This window comes from Cryptotermes secundus, unplaced genomic scaffold (genome assembly GCF_002891405.2).
Source record: "Cryptotermes secundus unplaced genomic scaffold, Csec_1.0 scaffold7, whole genome shotgun sequence".
Classification (NCBI taxonomy): domain Eukaryota; kingdom Metazoa; phylum Arthropoda; class Insecta; order Blattodea; family Kalotermitidae; genus Cryptotermes; species Cryptotermes secundus.
In genome coordinates, this window is record NW_019727389.1 from 802,524 (window position 1) to 814,454 (window position 11,931).

General features: G+C 37.7%; 1 protein-coding gene across 3 annotated transcripts in view; it reads right to left on the minus strand.

Annotated features, from left to right (window-relative positions):
* Positions 1-11,655, minus strand: part of LOC111864595 (uncharacterized protein C11D3.03c) — a 29,513-nt gene extending 17,858 nt beyond the window's left edge. The window contains exons 1-6 of one of the 3 annotated variants that reach the window (XM_023851947.2): positions 11,447-11,655; positions 6,937-7,192; positions 4,697-4,751; positions 3,895-4,047; positions 3,562-3,719; positions 821-926 (exon numbers count right to left, since the gene is read on the minus strand). In XM_023851947.2, coding sequence (XP_023707715.1) covers positions 821-926; positions 3,562-3,719; positions 3,895-4,047; positions 4,697-4,751; positions 6,937-7,179 — 715 coding nt within the window. In that variant the 5' untranslated portion in view covers positions 7,180-7,192; positions 11,447-11,655. Of the gene's footprint in view, positions 1-820; positions 927-3,561; positions 3,720-3,894; positions 4,048-4,696; positions 4,752-6,936; positions 7,199-8,791; positions 8,919-11,446 lie in introns of those variants that run through there. The other 2 variants (XM_033751490.1, XM_023851946.2) reach the window with 2 other exon arrangements.
* Positions 11,656-11,931: the final 276 nt, after the last annotated feature.

Sequence of the window (11,931 nt, forward strand, 5' to 3'; positions counted from 1 at the left end):
CCTCTGATCTACTATTCTATTCCCCTGGGAGTCTTCGATGCCAACATTTTGAATCCCATGATTCTCTTTCCATCCCAGTTCTTTTGTCTTCATGTACATCAAATCATAACGGCCTGTTCTTTGAAATTCCATAATCTCATTACATATCTTCTCAAGATATTCCTTTTTGGCCCTGTCCGTGGCTCTTTTCAATTCATTCCTCAGTCTCCTGTATTTCCTCCTGCCTTCTTCATTGTTGACATTCTTCCATTTTCTTCGCTCCTCCATTTTACTCATCATCTCCTGTGTAACCCACGGTTTTCTTGCTATCTTCTCAACTTTACCTACCAAATCACTGATAGTATCTAACATGCATTTATGAATCATACTGATTTATAATAAAGCCTGTAAGACCATAAAAGGACTCTTTCATGGATGCCATAACCATTGCAGGCTAGTGAAATTTAACATATGAGACCTCCACAAATAGCTATCAAGACAACCTTCCCCATGTGTTCAAAAGTGTTTCCCACATTTTGCTGAAATTCAATAGGGGAGGCTTCCACCAAGAGTTACAAGGTAATTCAAATTTGAAGTCATATTAATTCATAATAAAGCATAATTTACATAAGGCCATAAATGGACCCATAAACTGTTTTGCAGATTTTGTTGAAATTCAATATTCTCTCTCAATGAGAGAGAGAGCGAGCGCAAGTGCCTATCCTCCATCTCTCAAGTTTCAGATCAACTGAAAATTTTTCACAAACTCAGGCAGTCTGCTAATGGAGACCATGCCATCCTCATGCTTTTGGTTTTCTTACCAACATAGCCAAGTACTTACCCTGTGGACAAGTGGACATTGCCACCAGCAAATCCATATCTGCTATGAACTCAATGTAGTCCCCCTTTCTTGCAGGGCTTGCTTTTGTAAAGTATTGGTGTGTATCCTGAAATCATCCATTAAGATCTTTAAGAGATACATTATTCAGTATGAAATAAGTCTGTTTTCCACAGAATTTTTTTTTTGTCTGAGGTGATTCTCAAACCATAACTTAAAAATTACATGCATAAAATGGACAAGAACAGGCCAGTTTTTGTGCTTTTTTAAAAGAGATAATAAATGTTGTAGTTCATCTGTAGTGCAGTTCTGGTTATTGAGAGGAATGTTTCTACTTCTCTTTCTGCTGATTTGTCAAATAATGATCTCACTGATCCACATGAGCCCAATGATTGTTGAGTTAATTATCTCAAAAACTGTAACACAGAAAAAAGTGTATTGTGGATAGATTGTGTGCTTTAATTTTTCTCTACAATTTTTATTCAAACATATTTTGCTCCAAGAAATATTTTTTAAGTTATACTAAATATGCATATAGAAAGGCATATAGGCGTTCATGAAATGGTTTATTAATGTTGTCTGGTTTTACAGACTGGAATGGTATGACTGCCTGATATCAAATTTCAGAATATCCATTCACCAACTGTCAAGCTGTTAAACATGGACAGACATAGCAAACCTAACAGATGGAATTATGCAAATTTTCGTTATGAATGCTCGAACATAACTAACTAAATAACTAAGTCCATAAAGTAGGCCGCGCCATAGCTCAAATGGTTAGTTGCTGGCTTCTCACCACGGCGGCCCGGGTTCGATCCTGGGTCTGGTCAAGTGCGATTTGTGGTGGACAAAGTGGCAGGGCAGGTTTTCTCAAGAGTACTTCGGTTTCCCCAGCCAATCTTCATTCCACCAATTGCTCCACAATCGCCCTCACCTATCATTTGGGGCTTGTACAATAGGCCAGAAGTGGCTGCAGTACAAGGGACTTAGTCCCACCCAATTAGCAATAAAAAAAGAAGTCCATAAAGTAGAATTGTTCATGAGAAGATGGAAGTTGCTGGGATAGTTGAGAAATCCCGCACCTTTTATGTAATATGAAGATTAATTTCAATGTTCATAAGGATATAGCATGTACTGTTTTGTACACGGATGACACAACAATTTTAATTACCTCAAATGACCTAAACTCTTTGAATATTAAATTAAATAGAGTTATGACTAGGGTTTCAAGCTGGTTTCAAAATAAGAATCTGATACTTAATTTGAGTAAAACTCACCTGATTAAATTTGTGACTCCTAAAGTCTCCAGAGTATATATTATTGGTAACATACAATAATTTTAGACTTAAAGATGTTGATAATGTTAATTTTTTAGGTATGTATTTAGATTGTCAACTTAATTGGAAAAGACAATCTGAAAAATTATTAAAGAAACTGAATACAGCATATTTTATGCTCAGGAAGTTACAATCCCTCGTCAGTGAACAGGCTCTTCAAATAGTCTTATTTTTCTTATTATCAGTCTCAGCTTGAATACAGTATTATATTCTGGGGTTCTTCTCCAGTTATAAAAGGTTTATTTGTTGCCCAAAAAAGAGCGATTAGGGTTATGCTGAGACTGAGTCCTGGAAACTCGTGTAGAGAAGATTTTAAGCGGTTTGGTATTTTGACGGTTCCTAGCCTATATATTTATTCTACATTGATGTCTGTTGTTAGAAATCAATTTTTTTTTCAAGCCAACAATAATATTCGTCATAGTTTGGAAAGCTACATGTGTCATCGGTGAGATTATCTTCAATCCAGAGAGGCGTGTTATATTCATCCATTATGGTTTATAATAATCTTCCTCAAAATATACAAAGGATGAGTGATAATGTGAAGATTTTTAAACAACACTGAAGAGTTTCCTCACAACAAATGCTTTTTATTCAATAGATGAATTATTTCTGCTAAGCATGTATAACATTTAATAACTATATTCCTTGTAATTTTGTTTGTGAATGACAATGTAAATTATGGTTATTTGGTGCTTGTGGTTGTTTGCTGTTGACACGATTGTAGTTCTGCAATCAAGTCTTATTTGACGAGTTCAGTATCCGGTCCAATTCGGACAGCGGATCAGTGAATTTATGAATTATGTATATATGTATTCTGAGCCAGACAAATCCAGTTCATACCCTCCCACTCCATTTTTAAGGATCAATTTTATATTATCCTCCCATCAATGCCTAATTCTTCAAAGTGCTATTTTCTCTTCAGAGTTTCTGACCAAAATTTTCCATTCATTTCTCAACTCTCATGTGCTACAAGTCTGGTCAATCTCCATTTCACTTGATTTTATCATTCTAGGATATTTGGTAAAGAGTAGAAATTATGAAGTTCTTCATTATGGAATTTTGTTCAGTTTTCTATAATTTCCTCTCTCTTAGGCACAATATTCTCTTCACTGTTTTCTCAAACACCTTCATGATGTGAAAGATGAAGTATCACACCCATACAAAACAACATGTAAAATTATATAATTTATTTCATGCAATATATTTCCATCTACAATGCAACTTATGTTGTAGATGGAAATATATTGTATGAAATAAATGATTCATTAAACTACAGTGTTAACTGCCTCTCATTTTCTGTGATTTTATGGTCCTGAGTCCTCTGTGGCCTGGCTGCTTTGATCTGACCTCAGCTCAATTTCTACTAATATATGTATAGTATCACCAACCACACACATCTGATCTAACCTTGGTAAAGCCAGTACACATGAATATGTTCCACACATCATGAACATCCTGCTCAGTGAGGCCATGTTTCTTCACTGCTTCAGTAAGGTATGTGTGACATGAGCCAGATCTCTCCTTGCCAGTGATGAGTTTATATGTATAATCATCACATCGAGTTCCTATAACAGAACAAGATAATGCGTGTAAATAATACAGAATCATGTTACAACAGTAAATGAAAAGTGAATGTGCTCTCTGGAATATTGAGACCACAAAAAGATCCATATTTAGCAAAGATTAAAAGTTATGTGACTGAATACTCACATATTGTGTTTGAATAAACTGATCACATACCAATAACATCATGAACACTAGCTCCATCTTCATCTATCCCATAATTCTTTAAGGAATCTGCAACTATTGTTGCCATGGGTCTGAGGTAGGGCAAGTTACTCCATAGTCGATCATACACTGTCAGGTGAGTTGCATGAAGCTGTCTCGTTTTCCCTTTGAGGAGAAAATAACATCAAGTAACCTATTCTTGTTAATAGTGTAATGTATATGATAATTTTACAATACTGTATCAGTGGTTGAGTGTAGCATGAAATGAGGTATAATAATATTTATCCTAAATGAGGTAAAAATAAGTATTCATGGTTGATTTTTGGGCATTTTGAGGCTACTATCTACCCTTCTACCCTCAATATGGAGGCAGCACTTTCCTCTTGACATGATGGTAACAATTACCAGACTAAATGCTATTACATTTCTGAAGATCGTGATTTTAATGGTCATCATGCGAACCTCAAATCTTAATAAAGTACTGATTCCATCATTTTCAGAAATAAAATCCAATATGGAGGGCATGTCAATACTTTAAAAGTATGGAAATGAAAGAGTTCAAGATTTCATATACTCATACTCATAACATTTGATTATTTCCTACTTTGTGTACATACATTCTGCTCTTAGAACTTTAAATTAAACACGTATTCCCTTTAGCTGTGTAATAAGGAAAGTGGGTTAGCACAGAAATATAAATATTACTGAGAACAGACTGTAACAGCTCCAACATACCACTATTTAATGTCAACATAAATTTCACACTCAACACATGTTCCAAACTAATTACAAATATAAAGACATATTAACTCACCAGAGTAAAACCTCTCTTGTTTATTTTTCAGATTCCAAAAATTAACATCTCCAACCTGCAAATGAATTATTTAAATTTACTGAGCAAAACTATTCAACAGATTTAATGAAATTTTATATAGGATGCCTGCACTAAAATTTGTTAGGAAGATTTCATTTTGGTGTGTATTAGTTTGTTATATCCCCATCATTGAGGACAAATTATATAAAATTCCTCAAAATGGCTCACTGTATAAAAATGTGTACATAACAAGATAAATATCTCATTAAGACCTACAGCTTTTATTTAAAATATTTGTGGCATGCAGACCTGTCGCTAGGCAATGACTGAAATAAGCAGCTATACAACAGCTGCTGGTATGTAAAGGCTCTGTAAACAATGGTTGTTGCTAGGTACTGGCCGTAATAGACATGCAAGCAACAGCAGAACTGTTAGAAGCAATTTTTTCTGTGTCCTCTGTGCCCAAGCTGTATAACGAAGCAGCCGCGATTATGGGAGAGTCTTGAGATGGCAGTGAGAAGAGTAGGAGGTTGGTGTGAGATGGCCATCAGCCTGGGAGTTAGTTGGAGCAATGAGGGAGTTATGAGACCGTCGTCAGCTAGAATGGAAGTCATCACAGAAACAGGAATTTACAGTGCTGGAAGCCATTACCAGATGACAACCGGTAAAGATACAGCAGACTGAGAAGACTTTGTATGTACTGTAGTAAATTGAAGAGTGTGTAAATTAGCAATAGTGCTATAGTTACTTGTAGTTACAATATGTAAGCATTCCATAACTCCAATTACCAATCCAAACCCTGTCTGTAGTCATTCATACAAGTGACAATATGATATATATTTAACGAGAAAGAAGGTAAAAGCTATCCCTGTAATAGGTCATGAAGGCCCATAGAGTTGTGAGACATTGAGGCTCCCACATTTTCTCTAAACAATTGGCTCACAGATGACAGTAAGGTTGTCAGCCTTATGTGCCAGCAGCCCTTCACCCCCCAGGAAGATTCATGGTACTCATTTCTGTTAGAGGCTGAGTCAACCCCAGGGTCATAATGCAGCTGGAAGGATTAGGTAACTTGAAAAAATACACCTCATTGGGACTTGAACCTGTGACTTTCCAGCTTGTAGCATAGTGCCTCAACAAAATACACTATTGCATGCCCCATATATTTAATTAAATTTGAGGAAAAAATCTGTATGAAATATTTTATCTGTGTTGCTAGCTGACTTCATCTTTTTGTTCTTCATTTCATCATGCAAAAGCAATCAAGCCTGTTCAAGCCTTACTGATTCTTTTTTTTCTTTTTGAGGTCTGTGAAGTATGTATATATATATATAAAGTAAAGCTATCCCTGTACCAGGCCGTGAAGGCCCATAGGGTTGTGAGACATTGAGGGTCCCACATTATCTACACAATCGGCTCAAAGATAGCAGTAAGGTTGTCAGCGTTACGCGTGGGCTGCACTTTACTCCCCAGGAAAAATATTTAATTAATTCCTGGTACTCCTTTCTGTTAGAGGCTGAGTCGACCCCAGGGCCATAGTGCGGCTGGAAGGATTAGGTAAAAAAAAATCCAGTGACCTCATCGGGACTTGAACCCCGACCTTCTGGCTTGTAGCATAGCCCCTCAACCAACTACACTACCGCATGCCCCATATATATAAAGTCTACATCATTGAGGCTCCTACAACACAGACCAACTAACACCTTAAATACACTCCCCCCTCTTCCTTAAATCTTATAAAAAATTACATAAATTATTGAAGCTACTTGAGTTTAACCTTCCACATATATCATCTTATTCACAAATATTACTGTTTTTATTGATGAAAAATAAATATAAAAAATGGATCCGTTTTAACTGACAAGTCAATGACTGATATGTATTCAAGGACCTCTGCAGATTGAAATATATAGTGGGATGTAGGAAATAAAACTAATATTTTAACCTTGATCAGTTGTGTTGATGGCTGCTGAAAATCCCTTTGATAAATTTGTATCTGCAGTAAATGAAGATCAAGATCCTACTGCAAAGAACACATTTCAAGACATGCCTTTTCAGTTTTATTACCTATACATTATGTATGCAAAATAATTTTAATGTGTACTGATTATATTATAGCTAGTTTCCAGTTACATAAAACTTGATTTTCTAAACTTTTTTACCCTACTTGCCAAGATTGTGGAGTTTCTGGGATGGTGTGAATTGCAATGATTACATGTCCTAATTCTGAAGAATCCTACCTGTGAACCTTCAGTGACAGTTATCCTGCAAAGATCCCCTTCTTTCATTTCCCATGTTGCTGCAGATTTCTTGGGCACAGTAAGTTCCTGAATTCTTTTTCCCATCAAGGCTTTTAGGCGGAGATCATCATAGTGAATACAGCTGACTTTGGCAGCTGGTGGAGAGTCATAGCAGATAACAGGTGGACATTTGACAAATACGCGTGGTCGGTCACCTCGCCCACACCATCCCCCAGATGACATGCTCTTACATGTACTAAAGGTAAAAATGTAAACCATGTAAAATGAGTAGGGGTTATAATCATACCAAGGATTTGATTTCTGACACACTCTACTTCTGCACAAAAGTCTCTCTTGTGTGATTCTAGTTCTCTCTTTCATAAGTTGCGAGTATTTCAAACCCAGTTCTAAGGAAAATATTTCTGCTTATGAGGGCTGATATAAGGAGGGAAGGGGGGAAGTTACATAATAAGGAGGCCGCTCCATAGCTCAAGTGGTTAGTTGCTGGCTTCCCACCATGGTGGCCCGGGTTCGATCCTGGGTCTGGTTAAGTGAGATTTGTGGTGGACAAAGTGGTGCTGGGGCAGGTTTTCTTCGAGTACTTCGGTTCCCCCTGCCAATCTTCATTCCACCAATTGCTCCACAATCACCCTCACCTATCATCTGGGGCTGGTACAATAGGTCAGAAGTGGCTGCAGTACAAGGGACTTAGTCCCACCCCACTAGCAATAAAAAATAATAATAATACATAATAAGGAACTCTGTAACGTTTACAGAAAATTTATACAGGGAGGATTTTTACTTTGTTGACCTGTTCCATGGCTCTTCATAGTGCCAGAGCACTGCTTGCCACAAGGCGCATATGAATTTTGCCAATGAAGCAGCATTCCTGACAGCCAATATTGTTTGTAATGAAGTAGTTACAATTCACGGATCACAAAAAATGTTGAAAATGCTGTCCCTCTACATGCAGATATCTTTCGCAAAATTGTTTTGTTAAGAGAAACAGGTACAATACTTATTACACTTACAGCACACCAGACACCAACTTTCATTGGCTGGAGCAGGACTTTGTGGTTTAGATATGGATTTTATGAACTCTAGTAGTGATTATTTTGTGTGTTTGTGAAAGCATACTTCATCAGTAAAGAATGTCAGTCATGGATTGGTCTCAGCTTCAATGACAGACTGCAGAAACCAACTGCTAAAATTAAACCTGCTAGATTGATCGCATGGCTGCAAGGCATGTGTGGCCCAAGGGTAGTTAGAAGAGTAACTGGACTAGAGACTGTCCGCATGTTATATTATGCTCATTTCCAATCTTTGTTATCATACGGACTGATATTTTGGGGCAACTCGGTAAATGCAAAACTGATCTTTAAATTACAGAAGAGAGCTATAAGAGCTATGGCCCAGGTCCCAAGAACGACTAGTTGTAAACAAATTTTCAAATCATTACATATATTACCTCTACCATCTTTGTACATATACGAAACTCTAATATACATAAAATCCAATTCAAATAATTTCACAACCAACTCAGAATTACACTCATACAACACAAGGAAAAAAGATGATTTGCACATCGTCCCATGTAATACAAGTCTATGCAAGAAAAACTTTAACAATGTAGGACTTCGGCTGCTAAATCATCTGCCACGATATATCAAAGAAATACCGGTACTATATAAGTTCAAAAACGCTTTGAAAATTTACCTACTCGATCATTGTTTTTATAAAGTGGATGAGTTTCTCTCATGTGAGACAAACACTAATCAATTATAATCACATAATTCATGAATAATCGGTTTTGGGAATCCCTACTGCGCAGTTTTCCTTTCTTTCTTCCAGCAACCAACCAAGATAACACTGTCGGAGATGGGCTATTCTGGAGAGATTGCAGATGCCAAGAAGCTGCACCAGGAATGGAGAACAGATGTAATGAGATGTTGCAGTGTAGAGTCTACAGTGAAATGTTATACCAGTGCTATCACCAAATTCACCCATATTATCTCAAAGGCCGCGCCATAGCTTAAGCGGTTAGTCGCTGGCTTCCCACCGCTGCGGTTTAATCAAGTGGGATTTGTGATGGACAAAGTGGCGCTGGGGCAGGTTCTCCCCGAATACTTCGGTTTCCCCTGCCAATCCTCATTCCATCAGATTTTCCATAAGCATTATCACCAGTACAGGTACAATAGGACATATGGAAGCCGACGTGCTGAGGGGACCTAATATGGATTCCACCTCACACTATATGAAATTTTAACTATTTTAATCTACTGTAATCTATTGTAAACAATTGTAGGTATTGTAACTTTATTCTCTTATTGTAAACAGCCAATGTACAGTAACTGACGTGTCCTATATCATGTAACAATGATCTATAGAGACGAAATAAATAAATAGATTACTGTTGTTTTATTGTGTCTAAGCTTCAGGAATTGTGTTGCCCTTCTTGCATTAGACTTTCACGCCAGTCTCTTGAGGTAGATGTTTCAGTGATTTTCTAGGTGTATGTTCAAGTCTGGCTCCTATGTCATCTAACTTCTCAGTAAGTACTTGGCACTCATGTTTTTGCTTCTTGTTTATTAAGAGCCCTGTTGTTCTAAGTTTATTCACCAAATTGTGAATTGTTTGCCTGCTGGGGACTCTTTTATCATGAAAGTTACATTGAAATTTTCACCAACACTTTCTAGCGGATCCATATTTCACATAGGTGTCATACAGAAATACACGTTCCTCTAAAGTATACCGCACCATAACATACCACACTGTTCACTAACTGTAGCTGAGAACAAAATGACTACTAGAAATGATAAATGTTGCCTACTGCTGACAAATCATAAACAAATTCCCACACATGTACCGCACTACTTGCCTTGAAACATAATGCCATCAAGTGGTTCACACGTAATTACTTCCCTTCATTCCAAATGTTAATGGCCAACAGGCATGCTGATTCATCAGCAAAATTCTTATGTGCCTCGCAGCAAGTGTTGCCCTGGTTGCCATGAAGCGCAGAACCGTGGAACTGGTCAACGAAGTTAAAAAGCTCTCTGTAGTGTTAGGGCAATGAATTGGAAGAAACTGAATGGACTGGAAATGTAGCTCAGTTGTAGGAGATGGCAAATACATACACAGTATTTTAAATGACCATTTTTAAGACTTAAAAGGAAGTGGGAAGATAATTTTATGATGGACCTCAGGGAAATAAATTACAATATATGGGTGAATGGGATGTGTCCAATGGCAGTCTTTTGACATTATGGGCACTGAATCTTCTGATTCTGTTACCAGACAGATCTTACTGTTTGCAGGCATTTAAATTACTTGATATTTTCAATTTTATGTATTTGCTATTACATTACAACATTCTTGATTTGGTTTCATGGCGCGCATGTGTGTGTGTGTGTGTGTGTGTGTGTGTGTGTGTGTATATATATATAAGGTCGCGGGTTCAAGTGGCGATGAGGTCATTGGATTTTTTTTTCAATTGACGTAATCCTTCCAGCCGCAATATGGCCCTGTGGTCGACTCTGCCTCTAACAGAAAGGAGCACCAGGAATTAATTATATAATTTTCCTGGGGAGTAAAGCGCGGCCGGCACGTAAGGCTGACAACCTTACCGCCATCTTTGAGCCGATTGTCTAGATAATGTGGGACCCTCAACGTCTCACAATCCTATGGGCCTTCACGGCCTGGTACAGGGATTGCTTTACTTTTTTTTTTTTTTTACTTTCATATATACTACCACAGTCAATAAGTTCGTGGAATGGCAGCAAAGCTTCGTACCGGAATTTACTGCCAGTATGTTTCCGCAATGTTTTCGACAGCTATATCAACATTGGCAGACTTGCATAGCAGCCTACGGCAACTATTTTGAGGGCCCATGTGGATCTGCGTAAGTGTATGTGAATATCTTGCAATATGATGCGATTAAACCACATTCCACGAACTTAATGACTCTACCACGTATATATAATCCATTTAATTATTACAATAATACTCTGTACAGTATATGTGACATTAGTAATGACGAAACTTTAAGTTCTGATACCAAAAATTTAATTAATCGAGCGCTATACGAGTAGTATTACGCTAGAACTTTATTCTTTCTTTCTCAGCAGTGTTGATAACATGCCATGACTGGCATTAAAATCCCACTTAGGGGATGAATTTGTCCTGCACGGCAGTTCAACGTTACCACGAGTTAACACATACAAAAAGAAAGTAAAAATGATGAAACTAGAATGTGCCCACAGGCTGTAGCACAGATATTTAAAGTAAACCGTGGAACTTATTACAGCACAGGAAATCGTGAGGTGATGTGGAAGCGTGGCTCCGTACATGGGCAGACATTCCAGACTACAAAACGCTACAGTCAAGGAAAGTTGCGGGTAAAAATGAATTCCCTGAAATTAATATTTAGGCAAATATATACATGACCGAAGCCTGAAACGCCGCAGCACACTCGGTTCAGTTTCACTCCACTCAAAATAACGTAACTTACTTGTTTACTCGTACACCGGTATCTCTGGGTCGCAGAGTGATTTACTCAACGTTGCTCCTGCCTGCCTCTACGACCAACAGCAATATACTGCTTATTCATTGCAGCATCTCTTATATAAGCAAAATCTGCGGCCACAATGACGCACGTGTTTGTAATGTCATTCCTAACCGTCTGATCATCTTATCATCTGAAGGATCTGAAGCGACTACACATCGCCTAGTCAGGTATGATGACCATGGAATGATTTAGTTTCGTAGATTGTCTGACAATGATGTATGAACTGAAGAGGTTATGTAAATATCCTGTGCTAAAGAACACGACTTGAAGGGAATGATGATATGTCTCCACGTATTCTTTACTAGGCTGTAATGTAGGCTAGCTTATTATGTACGTAACTCCTCTTCCTAGCCACTTAAACCGTAGGGACTCATCGATACCCAGTGGCGGGCTCTGGAACTGGTCTGGACGTGATGATCCTGCCTGGA